The sequence below is a fragment of the Electrophorus electricus genome, chromosome 26, assembly GCF_013358815.1.
Source record: "Electrophorus electricus isolate fEleEle1 chromosome 26, fEleEle1.pri, whole genome shotgun sequence".
Lineage (NCBI taxonomy): Eukaryota > Metazoa > Chordata > Actinopteri > Gymnotiformes > Gymnotidae > Electrophorus > Electrophorus electricus.
In genome coordinates, this window is record NC_049560.1 from 582,501 (window position 1) to 610,475 (window position 27,975).

The following is a 27,975-nucleotide window of genomic DNA, read 5'->3' on the forward strand; positions in this document are numbered from 1 at the left end:
GGCCCTCTACCTGGATTAGCTAAGGAATTTGTACTTCACAGCCTCTTTATCATGGAGGACTGTGGGGTGGAAAGGGGTTGGATGAACAGCAGCAGCGGAGCTCCTTACCGCAGGCTGATGGGGCTGAGACGCAGCCTTCACCGGCTCTCTGCAGCCCTCGCCAGGGCTTGTAGGTGCTGGAGTTTTTATGCTTGTTGAAGCAGGAAGTTTGGTAGATTCTGGGATTTTCTGAGGGCAAAGGGAAAGAGCAGACAAAGAGATCAGAGGCAAGATGGAGGGAAAAGACTGGAAAATCCTCCCAGCCCTGTGTGTGTGTGTGAGTGTGTGTGTGAGTGTGTGAGTGTGTGTGTGAGTGTGTGTGTGAGTGTGTGTGTGAGTGTGTGTGTGAGTGTGTGTGTGAGTGTGTGTGTGAGTGTGTGTGTGAGTGTGTGTGTGTGTGTGTGTGAGTGTGTGTGTGAGTGTGTGAGTGTGAGTGTGTGTGTGTGTGTGAGAGAGAGAGAGAGAGAACAGATACATACTGAAGGCCAGCCATATAGAAGAACCACTGAATCACTGTGTGCTGCACGGTCTGTCTGTCTGTCTGTGTCTGTTTACGCACACACCCATCATTGCTTTGTCTCTTCCCCCATCTCTGAATTTATGTCCAGGGGCTGCTCAGTGAATGTGAGCCCTGTGTAAGCGGAACCAGGAAGCGCATCTCACTTGTGCAGAAAGAGGAGCGGAATAAAGGGGTCGTTTATGTCTGTTCGCTGGAGGGTTTCGCAGCGACACGTGAACCTTGAGCCTCACTGCCTACCTGAGAGAGTGGAGTTAGACAAAAGCCCACAAAAGAGGTGTGTTTGTATGCCCATGTGTGGGGAGGTAGAGAGAGACAGACAGCGTGTGCATCCATTGGCTGCCTCTCCCTAGGTCTCCGCCTCCATAGGCGGAGGAATTGTCAGCTGCTTGGCTGTGACAGACCTGTCAGCAAACCTGCTCTCCTCCCTCTCTCCCTCCCACCCTCGCTCTCTCGCTCTCTCGCTCTTTTCTCTTCCTGGCGTGCGCACACTCTTATCTCCATACACACGTTGTGGCAAGATGATGGAGGAAGTGTCTATCACGGTGGCTTATAATGCCCACGTAATGAACCAGATCTGTGAAGAGGACATCTTCGCCAGTCTAGTAGCAGACTCCAGACCCAGACCAGCGGTAGGTAGCACAAACTTCCATGTTCCTGCCAACATGGCTTGGGCAGAATGAACGCTTAGTGTTGCTGATGGTTAAGGGACTGGGTGACCGTTGTAGCTGGTCCTATGAGATTATTCTGACATATGTTTCTCTGTGATAGTCCTTTCCATGTGCTTTGCTAGTGCTTGCTGTATCTTCCTGCATGGTGAGGTTTTGTCAAATATCTTGTACAGAAATGTAATCGGGAGCTTAGTTGAAGCTGAAAAGAGATGTTCTTTGTCTCCTCTGAGTGTTTGTGTATACCACATGCCCTCACAAGAAGAGTAAAAGGTTTTTGTATTCCAGTATTGGCTGGTCATATAGATTGTTGTTGTTTTTTTTAATTGCCACTATTTGTTCTTTTATACTTTGTGGTTAAGGTTAATTGTCTAGGATTAGATTGAGAGTTAGGATTTTGGTAATGCGCAGGGTGAAGCTTTCAGTCAGAACTAGGTTTAAGGTTATCGAAAATGTGTGTGTGTGTGTGTGTGTGTGTCTGTATGAGTGTGAGTGTGTGTCTGTATGAGTGTGTCTGTGTGTGTGTCCACACATGCATGCATTTTTAAGCAGGACCACTTGGTTATCAGGCTGTAATATAATGTTTCGTGTTTTGTGACCTAGTTCTGGACGTTTGGAGTACACAAATAAAGATGGTGACGTCAAATCAATATTCAGATATTAATCTGTCCCACAAACGCATGCTCACCTATTTAGTGGATTTAGCTGAAAGATAGCTCATTGTGATTGTTCAGTTACTGGACATTAAGGTGTGTGTGTGTGTGTCTGTGTGTCTCTCGGTGTGTGTTTCTGTATCTGATTGTAGTGTGTCTGTGTGTGTGTTTCTGTATCTGAGTGTTCTCTAGCTGTGTGTGTTTCTGTATCTGAATGTACTGTATCTGTGTGTGTGTGTGTGAGTGGCAGCAGTCATGGAAAACAATGGTTTGCTTTAAGTGTTATTTGAGTGGAAAGTGCCATGAGGGAGTTCTTTCCACAGTCAAGTAACTGTGACAAGTGCACACGTGTGTGTGTGTGTGTGTGTGTGTGTGTGTGTGTGTGTGTGTGTGTGTGTGTGTGTGTGTGTGTGTGTGTGTGTGTGAGAGAGTAGCATGTGTGTGTGCATCAGGTGGGGGAGGTAGGGCTATCTGTACACAGAAGCACAATAATGCCCTTCGCTGCTGTCAGCATAAAGCTTGTTTACAGGTAGCTCCCTTTTCCAGTCAGGGCTTCTGTCTTTGCTGTGAGTACAGTGTAGACCCCGCTGCATACTGAGACCGTGGGCCTTCTGTTCTGAATAAACTGAAAAGTTGTGCAACACTCACTGTTCAGCACACTGACACTGTGTCCTATTCCTCTGTCTGAACTCAGTGCCGTTCTAATACAACAATGACCATCCTGTCCCTACCTTGAACCTTCAGTTAGAATCTCAAGTAAACCTCACGTTTTACCTCTCTCCATCTCTCTCATCTCTCCCTCTCTCTTCCTCTCCCTCTCTCTCTCCCTCCCTCCCTCCCTCTCCTTCTCTCTCTCCCTCTCCCTCCCTCCCTCTCTCCCTCTCTCTCTCTCTCCCTCTCCCTCTCTCCCTCCCTCCCTCTCTCCCTCTCTCTCTCTCTCCCTCTCCCTCTCTCCCTCTCTCTCTCCCTCCCTCTCTTTCTCTCTCGTTTCTCTCATTTTTCTCTTTTAATCACCCTGTTCTTTCACCCATGCCCTCCCCTCTCTCCTCTGTAACTCTCTGTTTTCTAATCTCTTCCCTCTCGTTCTGAAATTACTGCCTGGGCGATTCAGTGTTTCAGAGCGTATCATATTCCTCGTCCCTGACTGGACACAGAGCAGTGGGCCAGTGGCCAGTGGCTTCCACACACTCCAAAGCTTGTTCGCGTTTTGGGAGAAGGGAACTGAACCTCTCGTTACTAGCCAAGTGTCATCAGTGTGCCTGCTCCCATCACAGTGGGCGAGTGGTTACCCACAAGCCCTTGCTGCTGTCACGGGCTCTCAGTGATTTGTGTCTGCGTGTGTGCGATAGTGTGTGTGTGTTTTAACGTCATGTCCTCCCTACAGTCAGGGGGTACTTGCTTAACAGGAGGTGAGAGATACACCTGCTATGAGCCTGTAGGTCTGCCATGTCTCTGTCAGTTCACTGGAGCCCTGGAGTGTGTAAGAGAACTCACACCTGGATCACCACGCTGTGGCTTCGTTTGGCTGCGTATCCGGTCCAGTCACTGAAAGTGTGTGAGGGCCACTGCTTGTTTTTGATGGTGAGGGCCCTCATTTTTCTCCAGTAGCAAACTGCTTTGTCTGATCCTGTTTATGTTGCCTGGTCATGGCATATGAACCACATGCATTTGTGTGTTTGGCTTTTACAGTGTTAGTGCAGTCAGAACAGCGGTGCTCAGGTAAGCACTGCAGCGCTCTGCTGGGACGATGTCAGTGGGGGCCAGCTCCTCCCAAACGCTATAGTAACTCCTGCAGACCAACCCGCATGGGTCCTACTGCCACGGCAACCCTGCTGTGTTGCTGGAGCTCCTGAGAAAACACAGCAGTCTAAAGGCTTGATTGCAGCTTGTTCTTTAGTTAAGCGAGTTTGGTTACGTTAGAGTTAAGCAAATTTGTTGGGCAGTAAGGAAGACATCTGATGTGGTGAACATGTGGTTTGTGTGGGTGAGGTAGAGCCTGTGTTTGCGAGGGTGAGGCGGAGCCTTTGTTTGCGAGGGTGAGGCGGAGCCTGTGTGCGAGGGTGAGGCGGAGCCTGTGTGCGAGGGTGAGGCGGAGCCTGTGTGCGAGGGTGAGGCGGAGGCTGTGTGCGAGGGTGAGGCGGAGGCTGTGTGCGAGGGTGAGGCGGAGGCTGTGTGCGAGGGTGAGGCGGAGGCTGTGTGCGAGGGTGAGGCGGAGCCTGTGTGCGAGGGTGAGGCGGAGCCTGTGTGCGAGGGTGAGGCGGAGCCTGTGTGCGAGGGTGAAGCGGAGGCTGTGTGCGAGGGTGAGGCGGAGCCTGTGTGCGAGGGTGAGGCGGAGCCTGTGTGCGAGGGTGAGGCGGAGCCTGTGTGCGAGGGTGAGGCGGAGGCTGTGTGCGAGGGTGAGGCGGAGCCTGTGTGCGAGGGTGAGGCGGAGGCTGTGTGCGAGGGTGAGGCGGAGGCTGTGTGCGAGGGTGAGGCGGAGCCTGTGTGCGAGGGTGAGGCGGAGGCTGTGTGCGAGGGTGAGGCGGAGGCTGTGTGCGAGGGTGAGGCGGAGGCTGTGTGCGAGGGTGAGGCGGAGCCTGTGTGCGAGGGTGAGGCGGAGCCTGTGTGCGAGGGTGAGGCGGAGCCTGTGTTTGTATCTTTTTCAGTTTGCTTAGTCGGGCAATGAGTCGTATGAGGATCATTTTCCCAGAATACAGAGTTCAGAATACACAGATCATAATACACAGAATATGCAGTGAGTTATATTTATACATTTATATTAATTTCACATCTGATGAAGGATCTCTGTCTTAAATGTCTGGTTTCTCTGGAAACCTTGTATATTTCACTGCAATTTGTTTGTGTGTATATAAAGAAACAGGACATTTCGGACAGTGGTCCTTCATTAGCTCAGCAAGCAAAGTGCTTCTGAATTACAAATCCAAAACCTGCTGTTTCTTTGGAAACTTTGTATACTTCACCATAACTGTGAATATCTTTCCAGCAGTCACTACAGTACGTTTTTTCTGTAAAACTGCAGTTTTACGGAAACTCCTCCTCGCCGTCGTCATCTGCTACACCATACGTCATGTCACCTATTCAAAGGCCAATGCCACTGGTTTGCAGCTGTTTTGAGCGCGCCCCGGATCAGCTGCTGCGGCTGGGCGCTCACACCCTGTCCCTCGCCTGTTCCTGCAGGTTCCCACCAAGAAGCTGAAGAAATTTGAGAAGGAGTACCACACTCAGAGAGAGAGGCAGCTCCAGCAAGAGGACCCCATAGACAGGTACCAGGTAGGTCAGTCCCCGCCGTCCCACCTCCGACTCCCTCTCCTCCTCATCCTCATCTCTCGCCTTCACCTCCTGTCTTGTCACCCTGTCCCAGTTCAGGACGGTGTAGGCATCTGCGTGGACTGCAGCAGGCTTCAGGCAGAGCGCGCTCTTAGAGGAGAAAGCGCAGGAAACACAGACTCTTACTCCAGCGCCTTTGGCGCGTTGCGCTCCCAGGGACTTTAATTTTTGCTTTTGTAAGATGTAGGCCTATGCCTTAGTGCCATGTTTAATTTACACAAAACAGAAGTCTTGGTTTTACTGGAAGGCTTGTGAAATTACACTGCCAGCTTTTGCTGTATTTATGTGCAATTTTATGGATGTTATGATTGTTTTTATTAAAGAAATGCTGAGATTTTTACTTATAAGCTAAAACAAGTATTTCCAAGAGCAGCTATATTAGAGAGAACTGAATTAATTCTGACACACCTTCATATTTTGTTTACATTTGAGTTCTTATTGTGAACCAAAGCATGTTGCTATTAAAAAGATTAACCAGTATTCTGTTTTCGCGAATTCTAAAGGTTTGAATTAGAATTCGTTTAATAACACCATCCTCATTAACATCCTTTTATAAACCTTTTTGTTCCTTCCTTGCTTGTTCTTAATTATTCCTACTTTTTTGCTGCTGTCTGTTATATAAGTGAATGCATTATATTAACATTTGTTTGTTTCTGTGAGAATGCAATAAAAATCATTTTGTAGGACCTTCTACATTTTTATGTAAGAGTTGTGTAAAGTTGTGTAAAGTATTTCAAGCAGACAACTCAGGCAGGAGTGCTGCATTCAGGTTAAACGTTCAGTGTCATTACTTCCAGTTTACTTCTTGCAAGACTTACCCATTTTAACCAATGAGCTTTGCTCACTCACCCTACTTAACCAATGGTGCGTTAGAGGGCAGAGTGTTGGGCGGAGAGGAAGCTGTGTTTTCTGCAGGATGGGTGCGGTGTCTGTTCTCTAGAGCTAATGGGTATAGTGTTTGAGACTGGTAGGCTGAAGCAGTAGAAGGTAAGCCCTCAACCCAGCGGCTCTCTGGTTATTAACGCTGCTTGCCTAACTCTGTCTCTGCTGTAACCTTCCTCTTACACAATGGCTTTGCGGTCTGTCAGTGTGTGTTCTGTACCCAAAGTGGTTCCAGGCATGTCCATGTATGAGTGCCCCACAGCTATTGTGTAGGAGCACTTTGTTATTAAACTTCTGTTGTACGTCTGTGCGTGTCTGTTTGTGGCTGTGTGTACGCGCAAGTATGTGTGTGGCTGCGTGTATATGTGTGGGTAGAAATGGGAATCAGATGACCGGTTTTCCTCTTCCTGACAAGCGGACAGTCCGGCAGTGTGTGTATCATGTGAGATCACTTAGTCAATGGGACCCCATCTCATAAAGCCTGGTTTTCGTAATCAGACCGTGGAGGTGCTTGAAGAAGGGTGATCCCGTTCACATGAGCGGCCAGAGACCGTACATCCTCACTTCCTCCTCCACAGAGAGACAGTTTCGGCCTGACCACTCACCCTGTTCATACACTCACAGGCTCTTCTTATCCTGCATCTGTCTGGGACCAGCCATGTGATGGTCATTATGCCAAAACTGATCCTAGGCCAGCGCCTAGTGCCGAGTGGTCAGAGCTGCATGCTGTGTTTGTTCTGGTCCTGTACAGCCGAGCTTGGCCTGCTGTGCTTGTGTTTCCCTGCTGTGGCACTCCTTATGGTGTTCATACGTCTGTGTTTTGGAGAACTGATGTGAAGTAGAAAAGTGACTAGTGTGATGCGTTCACTGTGGGGACTGATCACCTCTGCAGCTCAGTTTTACTAGCATAGGAGAAGATTGACTGAGTGTGACATAATGTTACCCATAATGTTCTCAGTAAGCCGATTGAAGAAAGCAACAATAAGCAGTAAAGCAGTTTGTCTAGTCAGGCACTTGCCCAGGCATTGCTGATGCCTTGTTTATACATTTTTTGTTTGTTTGTTTTGTTGTTGCTTCTTGTTCTGTTTTAGGGGTTTCATTTGCTTTTTTCGTGAAGCTTTTGCGAAGCCAATTCAGCGAGCTTTGCCAAGCACTCCGCTCTCTTAAAACCCCACTGATCGACGGTCAAGCCCTCTCTGAACATCAGCCTCAGAAGCTGCGGGCAGGAGCCTACTGACGGGAGCTGCCTATCGTGATGCTCACGCCCCAGTGTGGCTCCTGCTCACACCCTTTAACTGCCACTCTGGTTCCATCAGCGTTGGGCCCACAAAGACCTCAGCAGTAACTGACCATTTGTGGTGAAACACAACCCAGCTCACGGTCAAACAGTGCTGGGTGAATTTATCCCCTACTTCATAGCCACAGAGGGCATGAGGAGGCCAGCTTGGCGCTTTCTGCAGTGGCAGAGTTGTGTGGATGCGCTGTGCCCACAAGTAGTTACCCTGTTTTGTTACGTATCTGAGCATCTGTGCAGTTTCAGTGGATGTGGAGCTTAACCGTGGACCAGTGAGTTTAATTAGCGGAGCCTTTTGCTTCGACTGTCTATGCATTCTTAAACCGATAAATGCTAACACTTGTGGTGTGGGTGTGTGCACGCCTGTGTGTGTGTGTGTGCATCTCCAGAGGGAGAATCGTCGTCTCCAGGAAGCCAGCATGCGTCTGGAGCAGGAGAATGATGACCTTGCACATGAGCTGGTCACCAGCAAGATCGCCCTGAGAAACGACCTGGACCAGGTGTGCGCCTCCTCTCCCTCACTTTACCCTGTATCTGTATTTATATACCAGGTGTGCGCCTCCTCTCCCTCACTTTACCCTGTATCTGTATTTATATACCAGGTGTGCGCCTCCTCTCCCTCACTTTACCCTGTATCTGTATTTATATACCAGGTGTGCGCCTCCTCTCCCTCACTTTACCCTGTATCTGTATTTATATACCAGGTGTGCGCCTCCTCTCCCTCACTTTACCCTGTATCTGTATTTATATACCAGGTGTGCGCCTCCTCTCCCTCACTTTACCCTGTATCTGTATTTATATACCAGGTGTGCGCCTCCTCTCCCTCACTTTACCCTGTATCTGTATTTATATACCAGGTGTGCGCCTCCTCTCCCTCACTTTACCCTGTATCTGTATTTATATACCAGGTGTGCGCCTCCTCTCCCTCACTTTACCCTGTATCTGTATTTATATACCAGGTGTGCGCCTCCTCTCCCTCACTTTACCCTGTATCTGTATTTATATACCAGGTGTGCGCCTCCTCTCCCTCACTTTACCCTGTATCTGTATTTATATACCAGGTGTGCGCCTCCTCTCCCTCACTTTACCCTGTATCTGTATTTATATACCAGGTGTGCGCCTCCTCTCCCTCACTTTACCCTGTATCTGTATTTATATACCAGGTGTGCGCCTCCTCTCCCTCACTTTACCCTGTATCTGTATTTATATACCAGGTGTGCGCCTCCTCTCCCTCACTTTACCCTGTATCTGTATTTATATACCAGGTGTGCGCCTCCTCTCCCTCACTTTACCCTGTATCTGTATTTATATACCAGGTGTGCGCCTCCTCTCCCTCACTTTACCCTGTATCTGTATTTATATACCAGGTGTGCGCCTCCTCCCCTTTGCTTATATCTGTATTTATCTACAACCTGCTTCATCAAACATGTAGAACTAAACAGCTAGAAACTGATGTAAAACTAAAACGGCTGTAAGAAAAACTGCTGTAAGAAAATACTGTGTATTGTGTATTGCTACAATATGTAGGTTTGTAGCAAAGGTTTGTGTGCATTTCTGTTCGGGTATCTGTGTATGTGTGTGTGCCTAACGTTTTGTCTATTCTTGTGTATGTATCTGCTTGTGTGTGTGTGTGTGTGTGTGTGTGTGTGTGTGTGTGTGTGTTTGTGTCTCTATCTTTGTCTGTCTGTCTGTCTGTCTGTGTGTGTGTCTCTATCTTTGTGTGTGTCTTTGTGTCTGTCTGTCTGTCTGTCTGTGTGTGTGTGTCTCTATCTTTGTGTGTGTCTTTGTGTCTGTCTGTCCGTGTGTGTGTTTGTCTGTCTGTCTCTCTCTGTGTGTGTGTGTGTGTGTGTGTGTGTGTGTGTGTGTGTGTGTGTGTGTGTGTGTGTGTGTGTATCTTTGTCTGTCTGTCTGTGTGCGTGCGTGCGTCCAGGCTGAGGACAAGGCCGATGTGCTGAACAAGGAGCTGCTGAGCACCAAACAGCGGCTGGTGGAGACAGAAGAGGAGAAGAGAAGACAGGAGGAGGAGACTGCTCAGGTGTGCTTTAGCCCCGCCTCCACACCTGAGCCTGCCCACTGCTGAAAGCTTTCGTGGGCCTGATGAAACCTGGATTTTTCTGTTTCAGATAAAGGAGGTGTTCAGAAGAGAGCTGGAGAAAGCTGAGCTTGAGATAAAGAAGACCACAGCCATCATCGCAGAATATAAACAGGTAGCACGCAGTCGCTGAGATAGTGGACAACCTCAGATCCTCCTCACACAAACATTTCACACAAACATTACAGTAACTGGGAAGATATTTCGATTTTTTGATACGCTGGAAGAACTTTGGAAAAACACTACTCTTTTTTTTCCTGAGGCACAGAGATCGTAAGCCCGACAAATAGAATTTGTTTTGTCTTATGAATAGTTGGGTGTTACATTTGATGAAAATGTATCTTTTAACCTGCATATCATATCGAAAAATGTTAAAGAAGGTACATTAAAAACTTTAGGAACAACTCAAGAGGCAGGAACGAAGCATTTAGAGACTGAAATCTTTTAAATAGGCATGCCTCTAACAACTCTGCACACTGGCACTCTGTATTTGGTATTAAGACTGATAACATCAGTTACTCAGTTGTTCACACTTATGTTGGGTTATTTTTGCGTACAAAGCCCTTATTGGTCAGCTTCTCTCATATTTGTATTTTTTCATAAAAAACTATTATTTACATTCTATGTTATTCTCAGTTTTACCTTCCAACTTTTACTAACAGTTCTCCAATCTGAAATGAGCTGTAGAAACATTTCAGGTTGGAGCATTTCAGTTCTTTGGCAGTGTTTATGATCATGGTGAAAGGGTTGCAGGGTTAAAAATGAAAAACTTCTGATGTGTGATGGTTTCTGTCTGTGTTCACATGTCAGATTTGCTCTCAGCTGAGTACCAGGTTGGAGAGGCAGCAGGCTTCCACCAAGGAGGAGCTGGAGATGGTGAAGGTAAGATCTCACACTGCCTGAGTGACTCAGAACTCTAAGATGACGTGGATGTGAGGTTCAGGTTGAGAAACAAGTGGACTTTTTTGCGATGTGTGCGTGCGTGCGTGCGTGCGTGTGTGTGTGCGTGTGTGTGTGCGTGTGTGTGTGCGTGCGTGTGTGTGTGCGTGTGTGCGTGCGTGTGTGCGTGCGTGTGTGCGTGTGTGTGTGTGTGCGTGCGTGTGTGCGTGCGTGTGTGCGTGCGTGTGTGCGTGCGTGTGTTTGTGTGCGTGTGTGCACGCGTGTGTGCACGCGTGTGCGCATGTGTGCGTGTGCGCGTGTGTGTGCACTCAGAGTAAAGTGATGGCGTGTGAGCGTTGTCGTGAGCTGTTCAGCAAGGAGGGACCCCTGCACATTCCCGCTGTGTCCCAGGACAACCGCGACTCCGACCTGGACGAAGAGAAAGACTCTCTGAAGGCGCAGCTGCGGGAGCTGGAGCTGGAGCTGGCTCAGACCAAACTGCAGCTGGTGGAGGCCAAGTGCCGGATCCAGGTCCCTGCCCGTGCTTCTAGCGTGCTTACACGCTTTAGCCTTTTAGGAACATCGTTCATTCCTAGTAATTCAGTAGTTCCAAACAGCAGACTCCTGATGAAACACTCTGTGAGAGAACCTGAGTGGGGCTAGGCACCTGAGGAGTGGACTTGGAGCCTCTGCTGTGCAGTATTATGCTCTTATAGCTGAGAGAGCCAAGCACAGCATATAATCAGATTATATATGGATGTACCGCACAGTACCTCTCGTGGGGTTTTTAAACTTATGATGACATATAACACATTACCACAGAACTAGGTTAATACTCCTTGTTCAGATAGCACATCTCACTGGGCTTGGTTGGTTTGTTTTGTATCTTTCTTTGTATCAGGAGCTGGAGCACCAGAGAGGAGTGCTGATGACCGAAGTCCAAGCTGCCAAAAACTCCTGGTTCAGTAAAACCCTGGGATCCCTGAAGACCTCAGCCGGCAGCCAGGCCCCTTCTTCACCCAAAGAGGGCCAGTAGGACCCACACGGGCCTCAGCCAATGAGAGGGCAGTCCTCTGCATGGCTAATGGCAAGGAAGAATCCAGGACACTACTAGACAACACAAGCGGCAATGCAGTATTCCCTCTCAGAGGTGGGACAAGCAGCAGCCCAGCTGAAGTACTGCTCCCAGGCTACAGGGCCTCCAGTGGGATACAACTTTCACCCCAACAGGCTTCGCTTGGTAGTGCAGCCAGCTGACTTCTTCGGACAAGCGCTTGTTCGTGTGTGGAGGTTACCTTTGACACGTAGCCAAGCATAGCCAGTTTGTTTTTTCGTCAGTTGTGGACATGTTGTGGAAACTAAGTGTTTTACAGCTGTGTGTCATAATCACTGTTTCTATTTTAGCATTAACACTATGAGCAGTAATGATTGTAGCCATAGTGAAGAGGGACGCACAGGTGACGTCTGAGTCAATGCAACAGTCCCACCTAGTGGTGAATACGAGTACTGCAGAGTACTGAGTTTAACTTTTTTTATACTTGTTGCCTTTGCTGCGCTTTCCTTGGATAGAATACCTACAAATCTACTAACGAGAAAAACGTTCTCTCTAACATAGATTAATAGATGAATACGCAGTGGCTCATTTATCCACACATTTACAAACATATCCTACTTTTTCCATTTTAGAGAGGGGATACTGCATTCAGATTAAAATGTTCCTGTTGGTTTTCTATATAGTAATAATAAATGTAATTGTTTTGTCATGTGAATAACTACATGTTAAATCTTTTATCTTGTACAGTTGTTAAAGTGCAGTTTACTTCTCTTTATTTTTCTTTCATTTTTGTTTCACTGTCATCTCTGTAAATAGCTTAAAGCGGTGTTCAAAACCAGTCGATCACGACCATTAACCCCAAAACAACATTCCTGCTTTGTATTGCTTAAACTTACACACTCCCACAAGTGAAACCCTGCAGCCATGTTCCCAGAGTCTTTCAGAACAGGAGGTCCGAGTTCCCTGAACACAGGTCCAGGTTTACGTCCTGTCCCACACCGAGCTGCTTGGCTCGGCTGGCAGTGGAGGCCACCTCCTTGCATCAACAGTGGTTCATACCCACTGTAATGTGCAAGCCATTTAACTTAACATTTTCTTACCTTAAACGGTGTGTGTGTGTGTGTTTGCCTATACCAGGGGCAGCATGCATCATAAATGTGCCAAGAGTTGTGTGCAGGTCTCTCCTCACAGGCTGTTTGTCAGGTTTAAGTGCTTGGTGGAGGAAGCTGGTTACAATACAGCTGTGGTGTTCACCTGGTGTGTTTACCTGTGGTCAACAGGGTTGTATTCTCATGTCTGCTGATCTGTACAGAAAAATGGGCAAGGTTTCAGTAATTAAGGCGTCGCTGAGAACGCTGCATGCAGTCATAGCTGATGTATTACCTGCTACCTAGTCAATGTCAGGACTTGTGTTTCTCAGCTCATTGTCTTCCTGAATCGTTGTCCTTTACTGTCCGGTGCCCGTTGTCATTTCCAGACTGCATGGATCGTAACTCACACTAACAGGAAGTCCTTATTGTGAATACTTTTATTGTTCATTTATACTGTTGTTGAATTCTGTAGTTATATCTTCTATTTTGTAATTTCTGAAATTGTGTGCTGCCAAGCATCAGTTTAATATAGACTAATATTAAAGTGCAATCCAGTCTTATAGATGGAGCCTAGATTATAAGGGCAGGTGACGTTGTCTGGGTCCTTCAGGTTGGTCAACGTAAGCTTGGGTTGTTATGGGTTTACCAGTTGCAATGTTCCATCCAGTTGGTATCTGAACAAATAACTACTTGACAAATAAACATTGGCTCTTGTTGTTAATGTTTGACCTCGGTCTCTCTTGTCATATCATTATTCTTCAGCCCTTATATAAATGTAATAATGTAGTAATAACCAATTTATTCAGATTTGTGTACTACTACTGAGGTGAAAACAGAACTAATACAATAACAAGCAGACTGGAAAAAATTGAAATGACTAAAATAAGGACATCATACAATATTTGCATGTATTTTAAAGTTTGTTCAGAGCATGAATTAATCACATTACAACATCTTGATGTTTACAGTAGCAGTATTCTTCAAGTGCACTTGTGCAGAGACAATGTGTCGATATATTCTTCAAGCACAGCAATTTAGAAGCAGCTTCAGCAAGAATAACAGTTGCGAGAACCAGTAAACCTGGTGTTGGTTTAGGGTAATGCTTCAATCATATGGTCACTGTTGATGGTTTGTGCATTCTATTCATCTCACACATCACAAGCTGAATCATTTTATCTACCAGTATAACAACCAAAAAAGCTGACTGGATCATTCCCACCAACTCTTTACACTACATTGTCACCCCCGGGACTCATATCATCAAAGTAGTTGTCTGCAAAGCGGAGCATCTGTTGTATGGCGGTTAGGAGCAGGATATCGCATTCCAGCTCCAGCTCCAGCTCATGGCTGTAGTTCTTCACCGGGATTACACTAGACATGGACACCCCAACACGGGCGCTGGCCTCTCGCACCTGCAGGGCCACAGGAAAGGATATTAGTACACAAATAACAAGAAGGCTGTGGGATTTGTTGTACAGGTCTGGGGTAAAGCTACTGGCCAGCTGATAAAGTAAAATCCACATGAACACCAGGACCCAGGAACTCCCAGCAGAACATTGCCCTGAGCAATGGAGATATAGCCTTCAGAAATGCCTCAACTCTTCATGGCAGAATTAACAAGGTGCTGGAAACATAGTTCCCCAGCATCCCAATCCAAGTATACTGTAATGCACGTAGCGCCCCCCAGGTCACCCTGAGTTGGCACGTTACATCTAGCCCGTCTGTGGGAGGGGTGCTATAAATCATCAGAAATTTGACCTTTTTTTTTGCAATTTGATGTCTAGCCACAGTGGCACAATTCAGATATACTTAAATTGGAAACCCATCCAACTTGCACCATATTTGACACATAACTAGTATATACTTGAAGTGGGAGTGTCAGATCTCAGCTTTGGAACAAGATATCAAGGTAATAAGAGGTCCCTGTGTATATCTGGATGTCTATTAATCAACCTTTCAAGATGATAGGAGAAAGTCAGCATTTTTTACTTTCTCCAATCTACTCCAAACTCACAACGTTAGTAAGAGGGACCCAGATTTAGACAGTGGTGGTGGTTAATTTGTGGGAGATATGACTGTCAAGAATATATACAGGTTTTCGACAGTAGAATTTCACCACTCTAAAGACAGACATAGGGTCAGTGAGAGATGGGTACATGGAAAAATGGTATTAAAGCATAATCACCTTTCTAAAAATAACTTCCTCATTCTGGAGAACACCAGTCAGTCAAATATACTTGAACTGGGATCCCACTCTCAGTATATTGAAATCCTTGCTTAGGGACACCGAGACAATTTTGTCATTACATTTTGCATTCAGGATGAACACTTTTTAGGTATAATATGAAAAATATGAAAGAAGAGACTGAACTTTATGAGGCAAAAAACAGCTCTTTTCTATGTGCTTTAAAGTACAATATGTATATGTAAGAAAGTATATACAAATGTGGATGTGACTCTGTAAAGCTTGTATGCCAAACTTTGGAGGTCATCCCACTTGTAGTATATCTGACATAACTAAAATATACTTTAAGTGGGCTTGTCAGATCTCAGTTAGGCCTCTCCTATTCAAATGCATTGCCCATAAGTGCATATTGAGTTTGGGCCTGCTACATTGTATGTTTGGTCTTTAAGTCCCTAAAACGTACACATCTAGGGTTAGGGTTATCATTTCAGCATTTTCATGGGGATGTAGGAGGCCTCATGGATGACATATCGACGCAATGGCCCCCTAGGTGATCAGACACAACAAACATCAACTGTTCTAAAGGGTGTCCAAAACTAGTATATGACTTATGTTATTCAGGGCGCCCAGATGAGCCACCAGTCCAAGCGGCGAAGTCTGGCCACCTCCCCAAACTCAGTTAGGAAACATCACACTCCAAGTATATTTCCATTCATATCAAAAGGCAGGGTTGCTACCCCCTTCCCTCAATATCCCCACACCATTACAACACCAGCGTCAGCCTGAACCATTTATACAAGACAGAATGGATGCTTTCCATGTTGTTTATGCCAAACTCAATTGTCCAATTTTGGTACGCCTATACAAATTGTAGCCTTAGTTGCCTGTTCTTATCCAACAGTAGTGGCACCCAGTGTGGCCTTCTGCTGATGTAACCCATCTGCTTCAAGGTTCAATGTGTTGAATCTTGCATCTCTCAGTTGTAAGAAGTGGTTATTTGAGTTACTGTTTCTTTTCTCCCAGCTTGAACCAGTTTGGCATGACCACCCAAAGAACTGCTGTGCACTGGCTAGTTTTTTTTCCAGACCAATCTCTGTACACCCTAGAGATGCCCAGTAGATCAGCAGCCCATCTAGCACCCACAACCACGGCACGTTCAAACACCCTTAAAATCACATTTCTTCCCCTTTCTGTTATTCAGTTTGAACTTCAGCAGGTCATCTTGACCACTTCTACATGCCTAAATGCATCGAGTTGCTGCCATGTGATTTAGATCTTTGCGTTAACAATCAGCCAAGCAGTTGAACAGGTGTAATTAAAAGGCACCGGTGAATACACACACATACAAAAAACATACATATTATATATATGAGAAGCAGGACATTTTGGACAGAGGTCCTTCAGCAGCGGTGCATATATATATATATATATATATATATATATATATATATATATATATATATATATATATATATATATATATATATATATATAAAAATTATAGATGGATACATACATATCAACTAGGCATAATATAGCTCCATGACAGCACTACTTTCTACTATCCTAATTACCTTAGTTTTGATGTAGGAACTGAGGTAGATATTCTGAAGATCTTCTTCCACAAGGGGGCAAGCCTCATCCACCTTGGTGAGCAAAACGATTTGGGGAATTCCTACAACCAGTTTTCACAGTGGTCAGCTGCCCACATATCGAGACGTCATACACAAATTTATCCCGCACAGTAAGTTAAGATGTTGAGCTTCATCTACTACATATTCTCCACCTCACCCAGCAAATTCGCTCTTTTGCGAATGGCAGTAAGTTTTTCCTCCACTTTACTGGGCATAAGGGTTACTTTGCAGGTGTCCAGCACGTACACCACACAGTGGACCTTGTCCTGCAGGGTTAAGGACCTGGGCGGTTTCACTTCATCCTCTGCCTCATATGGTGCTGCAGGATTGAACTGGTGCAAGAGGTTTCACAGTATTGCAATCAAACAAGCCTTTCCCTGATGCCGTTTTTCCACTTTAACCGTTATAGAAACTGATGCTTGTAACAGACATAGTATCAAACACTGTGATAACATGGCTAAGAGGGAGCGGAGGCCAACAGGGAGTGGTGTGTACAGATATTCCTGTATCGGGGTGTAAAAATGGCACCTTCATGGACACCATTGACTGCACAGTCCCCAAGGCTTTAAGTAAAGCACCCAGTGCACAGAGGGTCTTTAGGCCTTAAGGGCACCTGGGCTATCAGTCACTGGGGGTAGAAATAACAAATCTGGTATGAGATATCATGTATCCATCACCAACCCCATCACCAAGGTGCACATCAGTAATAATGGCACTGCCAATACAGACAGCTTTTCTATCTTAACTTCCCCCCCAGCTTTTGCTCCTAGTTTGTATCTGTTGGCACACTTGCCCAAAGTACCTTAAATAACAGCAATTCAACAACAAAACCAAAAGATCTTACTCACCTTATACCGGTCGGGTATGTGACCATTTATGGCACTGCTAATATCATCAATGCTCAGGCCAGCCTCTGATGCCTCCTCTAATCCCATAGTGTCACACAAAATGAAGGGTAAGGCCACTCCTTCGTTACCAGCCCTAATTGTGTAGGTGCGATACTAACAACCAAGAAAGATCATGGAAAAACTGTCAGTTGCTAACTATTTAAGAAATTAAGAAAGTCAGAAATTTGTCTCTCTCTTCTTGCTGAAACTGAAGTTAGAGACAAGATTTAGGCTTGAAACATTGGCCAATATTAAGCAAACCATTTTTGTTTCCCAGTAATAATGAAGAGAGACCAGTCATATAGCCAGTCATTTTGCTGCATGCTTGTATGATCCTTTGAGGGTTTGCACCTGTTTGGTGATGCTGCTGTCCAAGGATCCTGACATAGCTTTGCTGGTCACATGACCGCAGAAGATGGAGTTGATGGAGTTAAAGAAACTGGACTTCCCAGCACCAACAGGCCCAATCATTAGAATCCGGAGTTGCTTCACGGTGCTGATAAGGGGCTTGTAAGTCTTTACTGACTCCATGAGTTCTGCTCTTCTTCTGCAAAAGGGTTCAAAACCACAGATATTGGTAACAGCACTGAAACACAGCGCACACACAGACGTCTAACCAATGACATCTAAACATACTCAGCTGTCCATAAAATGTTCCTCCATGGTTTCTTCTCAACACTTTTTCCTGGCACAGATGCTGGCAGGTTGAGTGCAAAAAAGAATGAAGAATAAATGACAACTATAAACACTTTCCATCTGCTTAGTTGCCTCTTTGTCTTTTACACAACAAGTATGATTTCTGCGCCTTTATAAATTTCATAAACTTGTTCTTCGCATTAAGCTGGACCGACAGTTGACCAGTGCTTTAGTTGAATATAGCACTCCATAAAAATAGATTATATAGCTACAGAAGGTGACAAAATGCAAAATAGATCAATTAAGAAAACAATGTAAATAAAATAATTTCTGTATATTGCAAATATGCAAATTGAGTTTCTAATACAATCAAGTCGTTTTTTCGTAATCACAGTACAACTACATGTTCAATGTCCTCACACCTGATAAAAGGGTGAATGGAAAATCTGATCCTAAACACGTTTGGGCTATGCCTACAACTGAGAACGGAATCACAGCACACAGCACCAAGTCAAAAAACAAAAAAACAGGTTTATATTCCAAAACGTAACTCACCCTCTGTTACCTTGTAGACCTCGCATTCAATCAGCTGCTGGTTATTTCCATACATTGTAGCGGTATTAAACATGTAAGCATTTCCTGGGTTACAGTACACTTGCGCACAGTTATTATAACAAAACCACATGTCATCGCCAAAACGAGGACCACTGGCGTCATCCAGGCGTGCACGAGCACCGTGGGCAGTCATGACCCTAAACCAGACAGGTGTTGGGTCTTGGAGGCTGAACAGGAAAGCTTTCTCATCATCGATGTACTGCCCTGTTTGGGCATAATCTTTGCTAGTATAGCCACCAAAGACGTATCCGGAATAGCTGTAGGCCACAACAACAGTAGGGCCTTGGCGGTCACATCTCTGGTGAAAGGCCTGTCCGGCATATCCGTGGACACTCGCTTTGTACAGAAGGTTCAGTTCAACTTCCCCAAGCAAAGTGTATAATCGGCTCAGCTGCTGTTCGTTTAATTTAGAAGTGAGAGAGGCCATCTCACCTGCAGCTCCTGCAATAAGACCAGAGGAGGTCTAGCGCAGCACAAATGCCACTGAGGACTGTGGAAGGAAATGACTATAGATCTAATTATTATTGACTGAATTACTATAGATTTCGAGAATTAGTGTTGCAAACAAGCTCCGTGTCTTCAAGTACAGCCTACGGAGTCTGCAAGCTATCATTTCACTAAAAGAGGCTTTACGCTTTCGACATTCATCGATTCGTTATTTACGCACAATCTAAAACAATAAATCAAATCTTGTTTTTAAAAATAATTTATCTTAGTAAACAAATACTTACCGGGACCGGTAATCTTGGAAGGTGCAAAGTGAAAGCCACAGAGATATAGAAACTGTGCCTAACTTTCGTTTCCGGGAAGGCTGTTTTGATTACACACCCTGAACGCTTTGAAGATGGCTGGCCAAGCTTTCACCAGCCATTGGCTGTATTCACCTTTAAGTGTAAGCAACACATATTACAATGTTTCTGATTCATTTAGATCAGGAATATTCGACTCAGGACATCGGTTCCAAAATCATCGCGCTGGATTTTGCAATCGCTAGTCATACATATCCTAACTTTATACAACTTGCGTTGTTCTACCTATGAATAGGACAACCACTATTAAGAGCGTAATATTACTGCCCAAATTTCCTGGGATTGTTTTTAAGCGCATATAGGACTGTTTTGCAGTAACGAGGGTTCCGTTACACATATCTAAACATGCCCCGGCCACTTCAACGATACGCCCACGTCAGAAGCTACGCAGAAACCACTTCACCCGAATCAGCAACGGAGTGAGTGGCGGCCAAACACTGCATGAAGTCCCGCTTTACCGACCAAGATGAAAACTAGGTACAAGCTGATAGGCGTTACATCTACTTAGCTAGTTAACTTATTACGGATAACGCCGACAACTGGGTTACAAATTATGAAAATAATTGCAATCACTCTTTGAAATCGTCGCCTTCTGATCAGTATGACTGCAAATTTAACATGCACATGGCTAAATAAGTCAACCCAAAAGGATGCGTTTGCGTTTACTGCTAAAGCCTGTTTAGATTGGAACTCCCTACCCCCCTCCCTTTGGACTGCAGGTAGCCACTTAACAGTACGATTGAAACGGGGCAAACGGCCTAAACAGAGTACGTCCAGTTAAGTGACACGGTATCCTTGCTTTTGAGAAAATGCAACGTGCAGAATGCATCAAAATTTTAATAATAGGTTGCTAAAGTTTTGGGTACTGAAAACACTGGAAAACACGACAAATGTCAGTACTTGAGATTTATTGACAAACCTTCATCAAAGGCCATTTTTGGAAAGCATAAAGTGGGGTGGGTAAGAAAAATAAAATTTGGTCTCTAAAAAAAAAAAAAAAGTTAAGCAGCCAAAAACTAAAAACACAACATTTTTGCACTAATACAAATTTAATGAACAAAAACTACTAGGGAATCTTGGTAAGGGACTGGAAGAAGTCCATCTGGGAAAGCATTCCTAGTGGATTACGCATTCCTGTCGATCCTCACATCAATCTCTCTGCCGTTGAGCCGATAGCCGTTCATGGTGCGGCAAGCCCTCTCTGCCGTTTCAGGAGTGTCGAAGCGAACCACACCGCAGCCCTTTGATTTCCCGTTCTCCATCTTTATGTCAGCATACTGCACGATACCTGGCGAGCATAAATAAAAATGCACTCATTTCAGGGTTAGAAAGACAGTAAATCACTGTAGGACCAGGGGTGGGGCAGTGGTCTTAATCTGCCCTCAGGAGAATCTGGGATATGAAGCTTGAGAAGCTCATGTTAGCTTTCAAAAGCACTGCATATACTGGAGCACACAACTTAAATTTAAACTTGTTACAACTAAAGAACAATAGTCTCACCACATGAATTGAAGGCATCCTTCAGCATCTTCCAGGTGAAGTCAAAGGGAAGCTATAGGAAGAGCGAATATATTTGACATTGGCTAAAGACAACATTTGAGGTCATCTGTAGTCAACTCATGCAGTTTAGGCACTTACATTTCTGACAAAGATCTGACAGCCTTTTCTGGCATTGGCTCCAGCACCTGGTCCACCTTGACCCGCCGAACTGAAGTTGCCAAAGTTACCGCGATCCATATCTGCGCCTCTGTCGAACTGTCCTCCTACGCCACCAGCTCCCATGCGGTCCAGGTTGGAGGTCATGCGGTCCATCCCTGGGGCAGGGAAACGGTCGAGCCCAGCAGAGCCCATTCGGTCAAGACTTGTATTCATTCTATCCATACCCATGGGTGAGGCAAAATCCATGCCTGCACTCATGCGGTCCAGGCTGGACGGGCCTAGGCGGTCAAAGCCAGCAGGACCCAGGCGGTCCATGCTGGAGCTCATGCGGTCCAGGCCAGAGCCCAGCCTGTCCATACTGGGCCCCAGCCTGTCCATACTGGGCCCCAGCCTGTCCATACTGGGCCCCAGCCTGTCCAAGCCTGAACCCATACGGTCAAAGCCAGACCCCAGCCTGTCCAGGTCAGACACGCGATCCATGCGATCCATCCCCATGCGGTCCAGACCGGCCCCAAGTCGGTCCATGCCGGAACTCATGCGATCCATTCCCATGGAGTTACCTAGGAGACAGTGAAAGAGGAGGGAGGTCTTTGCTGTATGTGTTTCACAATATTTCATAATCAACCAACACAATGAAACCTCTGAAAAACATACCCATTCCTCTATCAAAGGAGTCCCCAAAGTTGTTACGGGACATGCCCATTTCACTGCGACCACCAAATTCTCGATCAAAAGCAGCTCCAATTCCACGATCCATATCTGCATGGAGAGATTACATAAGAACTGAAGTACTGAAATGTACAGCAGCAAGCCCTACACCACAAACAGGCTACTCACCATTCATCCTACCCATTCCAGATGGTCCAAAACGATCCATGTTATTCATTCCACCTCCAAAATTATCCATTCCTTAAAGACAGTAAGGAAAATTACATTTGAATTTAACCCCCCCCCAGATATTAATATTTATGACCTATATTTCATCCAAACTATTACAGCCTCAACACAATAGGCAGCTAGGCCAAAATCTGATATACGAATCTTTTCCTGCCAACATCTTCGCACCAAGTCATACTCCAACATTACACTGCTTTTCTAAAGGCTTATGGAACAACTGATTCTACACTATCTTGGATCTGAATCAAGGAGATTGGTGCAGTCAAAGTTAAAAGTCAAATGACTTCATTAATCTTAAATTCTGTGTGCCCATATGGAATGAAAAATGGTCGATGCAACATGCTGAGTGAACATACCTCCCATTCTACCCATGCCACCAAATCCCATTCCATCCATTCCTACAGAGAAAATGAGTGAGTGAATGAATGACCAGGGAGTGTCATGGAAGGAGTGCGGAAAAATGAAAACTCAGCTAAATAAAATGCAGTTAAGCAACAGGTCATTACCGCCAGGCCCCATATTGCCCATCCCTCCACCTCTGTTCAGCTGTGTAGCATCGATAGGCTGCCCACCTGGTCCCAGACCCAGACCCACTCCACTCAGACCACCTGCATACAATCAGGGGCAGAACTCAGTCAAATTTAGTCTGTACACAGTTCTAAAACAATGGCGAATAAAGAATGCTGCAACATGAAGCTCAAGAAGCATTACTCACGAGGTAGAGCTGGCGGTCTCTCAGGAGGCGCAAAGTCACCCTTAGGCAAAGACTTCTCGTCCTGAGTGACAGCATTTGAAACACTGATTGCAAGCCATTTTACTGTGAAATGCATTGTCTTAAAATACCCACAAAAAAGCATCACTCACCAGCTTAACATGCATTGTCCGATTGAACAGGAGCTGTCCGTTGAACATGGCTAACCAGAGTTAAGAACCAAAAATGCTATACATTCAGAAAAAGCATTGTCACATCCACAGTAAACCATTTCCTGCTTTAAAGTTCTCATTAGGGTTATGTTGTTGTGCCAGCACCGCCCAACAGTGGCTCTCGCGTACACTGGAAAAGGATACAGACTGCTTGAACGGCTTCAATGGGCATTTCAAAGGTGACTGTTCCCATGCCCCGGCTCTTTCCATCCTTGTCCTCTAGGATATCAGCACGGACCACTACTCCAGCCATGCTGAACACCTCCTTCAGCTTCTTCCATCCCACTTTATAATCAAGCTACAGAATATAAGGCACCATTTAGTACACAGTACAGCAAGACGACTTAGCTCTGGCACTTGTGGGCCAAACCCAACAATGTTTATTTTTCAGCCATCACATCTGATTCAACACGAGAATTATTTGGTTTTAGATTGCATGTTTGAACATGGCTATCACCAGCTCCATTAACACATTTGTATAAAGTTACAAGGGAAACGTACATTTGCCACAAACACTGTGCTTCCTATCTTGCCAGCCTGAAGGCCATGGATGATTTCAGTGGGGATGTTTGGGTTGTTCATGAGACTGGGAGGAATGTTGACCATAGGTGGAGCACCGGGTCCAGGTCCTGGTCCCATACCCATGCCTCCGCCCATGCCCCCACCCATGCCTCCGCCCATGCCCCCACCCATGCCTCCGCCCATGCCCCCGCCCATGCCCCCGCCCATGCCCCCACCCATGCCTCCAGGTGGTCCACCACCACCACCACCCTGTGCCCGCTGAGCTTCACGTTGAGCAATCAGCCCATCAGGATCCTGAAAAAAAAATTTCATTTACATCTCAGATTTAGAAAAACCAGCAGTAAAAGAACTTAATTCCATAACAATCTGAGCAGTGTCTCTCCCGTAGCAGCGTTTGTATTAAAAACATGTGGGGAGCACATAAATCTTTCGTTAGCAATCAGTGCTGACCTCTTTCACTTTCAGGGGACGTCCATTCATGTTGTGCTTGTTGACCTTCTCCACAGCCTTCTTCATTAGTTCTTCAGTCCTGAACTCAACCACCCTGCAAGGTCAAAAGGGAATTTAAGATTGAAAGGCTTTCAATAAATTATCCTAAAGAAAATTCCAGAAAGCAAGAAGCCAGATCAAAATACTTACGCACAACCCTTGCTCACAAGAACCATCATTCCAAAGGCAGGAAGAGAATAAAACAGGTAGAAAAAAAAAAAGCAAGTTAGGCAAGAGTCATGGAAAGTTACTATGGCAAACAAGTATTTACACTCACTTTATACATTTCTTTGTGGTGTTCATTTACATTGTTAGTTACATGACTCCATTAAGTCCACATTCAAGTAGTCTAACAATGCATTACAACTTACTGATCAGCAACCACAGAAGCTTATAATTAACATTAATGCTTCAAGATCAAGACAAGGACATTCCTGCACTGCAATTATCCCACTAGAGCAGGTTGCTCTCATTTGCAAAGAATCAATCAAATCACAGAAGCCATATTAACCATGATTAGCTACTGAACACCACTCTCTACTTTCAGTCCCACAATGAGAGACTCAAGAGGCGGTGTCGAATTCTGCCCCTAGGGACTGATTGCACAAGAGCCAGGATTACCATGGAGCTGTGAAACCATCCCACTGGCTCCACTCTGAACCACAGTCGGCATCCACGTTCAGCCGAGACTCAGCCACAAACGACATTTTCAACTCTCAAACCCCAAGTCTGAACATCCCATATTGAAAGGAGAAGTGATAAGAAACTCAAGCGGACAAATGGAGGTTCGTCTCTTGCACTTACCCTTGATTTGCCTTCTGCGTCCATTAAGTGTTCCACGTACGTTACCTCACCCACTACAAATCAGATTCCAGACGACACACACCAAGGGAGAGAAGCCGAGAAAACAATGGGGGTTTAGAGCAGACACACAACCGGGTGGTGACAGTGAGCTCGGCCTGCTAGTCCAGAGCCTCCCCCCAGCGCCACAATTCTGGTACAGGTCTACTAAAAGCAAGCTGCTCCAACAAAAAATTACTTCTTAAGCTGTCCTTGCTAGAAACCCCAAACACCATGAATGACCGAAAGATTTACAACCTCACGAGCCATCATTAAGTTACAGCTCTTGGCCTTGTACTTTTCCAAATTCAGAATGATTTTAACCAAAAAGGCAAGTTGTGAGGGTTACTGAGTATTGAGCTACATGCTCAACAACCCCTAAAACCAAGTGTGTTCAGTGTTATGGCAAACAACAGATAGCTCAATGTTACAGCAACTGCACACCCAACCGCAATGGCACCACCTAGGCTTGACTTTCCAAATTCACTTTTGGACCATTGAATTAAGAGTTTCACCCGAACCAGCTCCAAAATATGGATCCACTAGAAAGAAAACTCAGTAATGAGGCCTTTAAACCACTGTGAATCTTCACAGACTTTACACATACAAGGTAGCCACCTACTGTTCCAATTTTTAGATAGGGAACATAGAAACCACTTAGTAGTTTACCCAACAGGAACAACCGTACAATCAATGGACTATCCATTTCTCAAATAAGACAAGGACAAGCGTAAGAAGCTGCTTTGCTCTGTAGACCTGTACCCCAACAAAGCTAACGCATCCAGGCAAGGGCACAATATGAAGATCTGCTGCGACAACACTCACTCTGGCACACCTAAAAAAGAGAATGCAATTTAATTCTACAAGCAGCAATTTCCAAATGACACGAAAGATTCCTCATGCTTGCACACCATAGGCCATGGAATGGATAAATGCAACAGCCTACAAGTCTTAACTGTATGAGACTATGCTGCATCAGAAATTGCAATGGGGATACTGATCTCCCCACCAATTACAAACTTAAATGTGGGTTTACATCTTAACCTGAGAGCAAGTGATTCGCCAAGACATGTCGATTCTATTTGCCACTCTCCCAGGATTGGCGCTTAAGAGGCAAAACCTAGCCAACAATGGCAAGGCTGAATTGCACACCTGTAAACGTGAACCCAAATTCACTTGTACAAGAATGAGTTATGAGACCTCAAAGAGCTCAAAGGCAAACTCTCCAAGTGTTGTGCATCGCTTAGTGCCTTTATTCTCAGTCCTAATGGAGCACAGTGCTGCACCCACATACAGAATGGAATTTAAGGCACTACACAACTGCAACCACAAATGCTTAATAGTTGAACTGCACTGCTACACAACAGTCTTCAAATTGAAGACAACACCATCAACAGGGACTTTTAATCTCCCTGTCTGCAATATTCACTGTTTTAAGAATACTACATAAACCACCATCTCCAAAGACTACAGCTTTGCAAGAGGAACAAAACCCCCAACCATGAAAGAAAAGAAAACCCACACTAAACTATTAAACAACGCTGAGCCTTACCTTTGTCCTTCATCAGATCTTTCAGCGCTTGCCATTTCACGTCATATGGGATGTTGCTCACAAAAACACGGTATCTCTTGGAGGGATTTCCATAGGGCTCGAATCTTCCGCCTCCACGTTTTGATGACCTCTCCTTCCTGGGCTCGTGGCTGGCCTTTCCGTTTACTGGATTTCTAGGAGACACAGGGAAAAAGAAATAACTTAAGGTGCAGGCAACCATGTACACTTACATTGCATATACTCAAGCAATTAAATTACACTTGGTTAGCTAACCACAGTAAGCCACCCTTAGGGTCAAGAAGAAAGGACAAAATGGTGGCTTTAAAACATAACGGTTTGGCCAGGCTGTTAAATCTAATGCGTCACCAAAAAAAGGCGACGTACACATAGCAATACGGGAATTCAACATTAATACTGAGCACTGAAAAAGTCAAATAAAACTCTATCTAACGTTATCGCCAAGTTGAGAAACCAGTTAGCTCACGGCAACACACTAGCTACCTACGCGTGTTTAATCAGCACGAGTTGGTTAGCTTAGCTAGGCTGCCTAACCGTAGCTTCTGGCCCGCGGCAAACAAAGGGACATTTAGTAGGCCACTCGGGACGCTTGATTACTTAATAACTAAACTGGTTGCAAAACATCGTTGTTTTGCGTGCACAAGCGGAATTTAGTTTCAAATGTGATGGGAAAAAAAAAAACAAGATTCGAAAAAAAACAAAGTGGGCCACTGAATAATCAGCATTTGTTAGTGAGGAAAAGTAGCGCTAGCTAGGTTAGCGTTAGCTAGCAAGTTATCGGTGGCTATTCGCTTGATTCCTGCCCTCATTAGTTACGGACTAGTGCAGCAGAAAACGAAATACATTTCTCCTAGCTATATAGCTAGCGTTACATAGTGTCCTTTTAAGTTTTCGCATCCGTTGTCCTTAATAATATGAACTCTACCTATCCCGACTATACATTTAGACCGCAAACAGTAGCGACTAGCGAGCAGCACAGCTAACCGCTAGCTACATTTTTGAACGTTACAAACGTTAACTAGTCGACATTACCCTTGGACTGGCTTCTCTTGTGTTGCTTCAGCCGACATGTTAAAGCTTCTTCTTCTTCTTTTCTAATAAGCCGATTTATTAATAAAAGAGACTAAGCACGCAAAACGGTTTTGTTAATACGGTGTAGGTCCACCGACGAAAGCGCTTACTGTCCCACCGCGTCGCTGCTGAAATGGCGGCAGAACAACGAAATGGACATATGAGGAACCGGGGCATGATGGGTATTAGCCCACGTGACTCTACTCCGCATCTCTAACTCTAATCCTTATTTCGGAATAGAGTTAATTACGACGAATTTGATTTTTTCTTAGCAAAAGTTGCATCGTTTATATTTAGAACCGACAGTGTAAAGTTTTAATTGTAAAGAAAGTACTTAAGAAATAACCATAAAATAAGCGTAAAAAGTTTACGTCGATTAAATATTTTGAAGTTGATTTCGATTCATTAGCTGGAAATAATTATAAAAGTAATAATCTCAGGACTCGATTATTTTTAGAATTGACTTCTAAACACTCATATTTCAGATCTTGCTATTCAGGACAAGTGTTAATTACTTAATTAACCTTATTTATTATTCATGTAATACTGTAGTTCATGGATTGTTGTTGCTACATACTGTGTAAATAATGTTAAGGGAACCTTAATGTAAAACACTACTGAGAAACATTTGACATGCCGCTTATTTTGGAGCAGGATGAAGAATTTCATTATTCACCAGAATAATAAAGTATAAGAAGGTATGTGTCTATTAACTTACTATATATGGTTAGCAGCTATATT

General features: G+C 45.0%; 3 protein-coding genes across 9 annotated transcripts in view; 1 reads left to right on the forward strand and 2 right to left on the reverse strand.

The window, feature by feature from the left end:
• The window catches only part of rabgap1l (RAB GTPase activating protein 1-like), an 82,261-nt gene extending 69,037 nt beyond the window's left edge, over nt 1–13,224 (forward strand). For 5 of the 7 annotated variants that reach the window (XM_035523235.1, XM_035523236.1, XM_035523238.1 and 2 more), the window contains 7 exons: nt 5,055–5,147; nt 7,770–7,880; nt 9,311–9,415; nt 9,504–9,587; nt 10,283–10,354; nt 10,685–10,882; nt 11,253–13,224. In XM_035523235.1, the coding sequence (XP_035379128.1) occupies nt 5,055–5,147; nt 7,770–7,880; nt 9,311–9,415; nt 9,504–9,587; nt 10,283–10,354; nt 10,685–10,882; nt 11,253–11,387 (798 nt within the window). In that variant the 3' untranslated portion in view covers nt 11,388–13,224. Of the gene's footprint in view, nt 1–1,003; nt 1,189–5,054; nt 5,148–5,238; nt 6,191–7,769; nt 7,881–9,310; nt 9,416–9,503; nt 9,588–10,282; nt 10,355–10,684; nt 10,883–11,252 lie in introns of those variants that run through there. The other 2 variants (XM_035523239.1, XM_035523237.1) reach the window with 2 other exon arrangements.
• A 159-nt stretch (nt 13,225–13,383) lies between these two features.
• LOC113574501 (interferon-induced protein 44-like) lies at nt 13,384–19,613 on the reverse strand. The gene is made up of 8 exons (XM_027005470.2): nt 19,185–19,613; nt 18,394–18,894; nt 17,839–17,899; nt 17,554–17,749; nt 17,164–17,316; nt 16,473–16,647; nt 16,256–16,356; nt 13,384–13,908 (listed from the first exon to the last, which is right to left on the reverse strand). The coding sequence occupies exons 2-8, from the start codon at nt 18,878–18,880 to the stop codon at nt 13,723–13,725; spliced, it is 1,359 nt and encodes a 452-aa protein (XP_026861271.2). The 5' UTR covers nt 18,881–18,894; nt 19,185–19,613; the 3' UTR covers nt 13,384–13,722.
• Nucleotides 19,614–20,153: 540 nt separating this feature from the next.
• Nucleotides 20,154–27,368, reverse strand: hnrnpm (heterogeneous nuclear ribonucleoprotein M). Its single transcript, XM_027005491.2, has 16 exons — nt 27,196–27,368; nt 26,146–26,318; nt 24,558–24,610; nt 23,904–23,911; nt 23,715–23,808; nt 23,244–23,558; nt 22,887–23,040; nt 22,683–22,732; nt 22,534–22,594; nt 22,325–22,426; nt 22,175–22,216; nt 21,759–21,830; nt 21,576–21,680; nt 20,901–21,481; nt 20,763–20,814; nt 20,154–20,550 (listed from the first exon to the last, which is right to left on the reverse strand). Exons 1-16 carry the CDS (start codon nt 27,231–27,233, stop codon nt 20,387–20,389), a joined length of 2,064 nt encoding a protein of 687 aa, XP_026861292.2. The 5' UTR covers nt 27,234–27,368; the 3' UTR covers nt 20,154–20,386.
• Nucleotides 27,369–27,975: the final 607 nt, after the last annotated feature.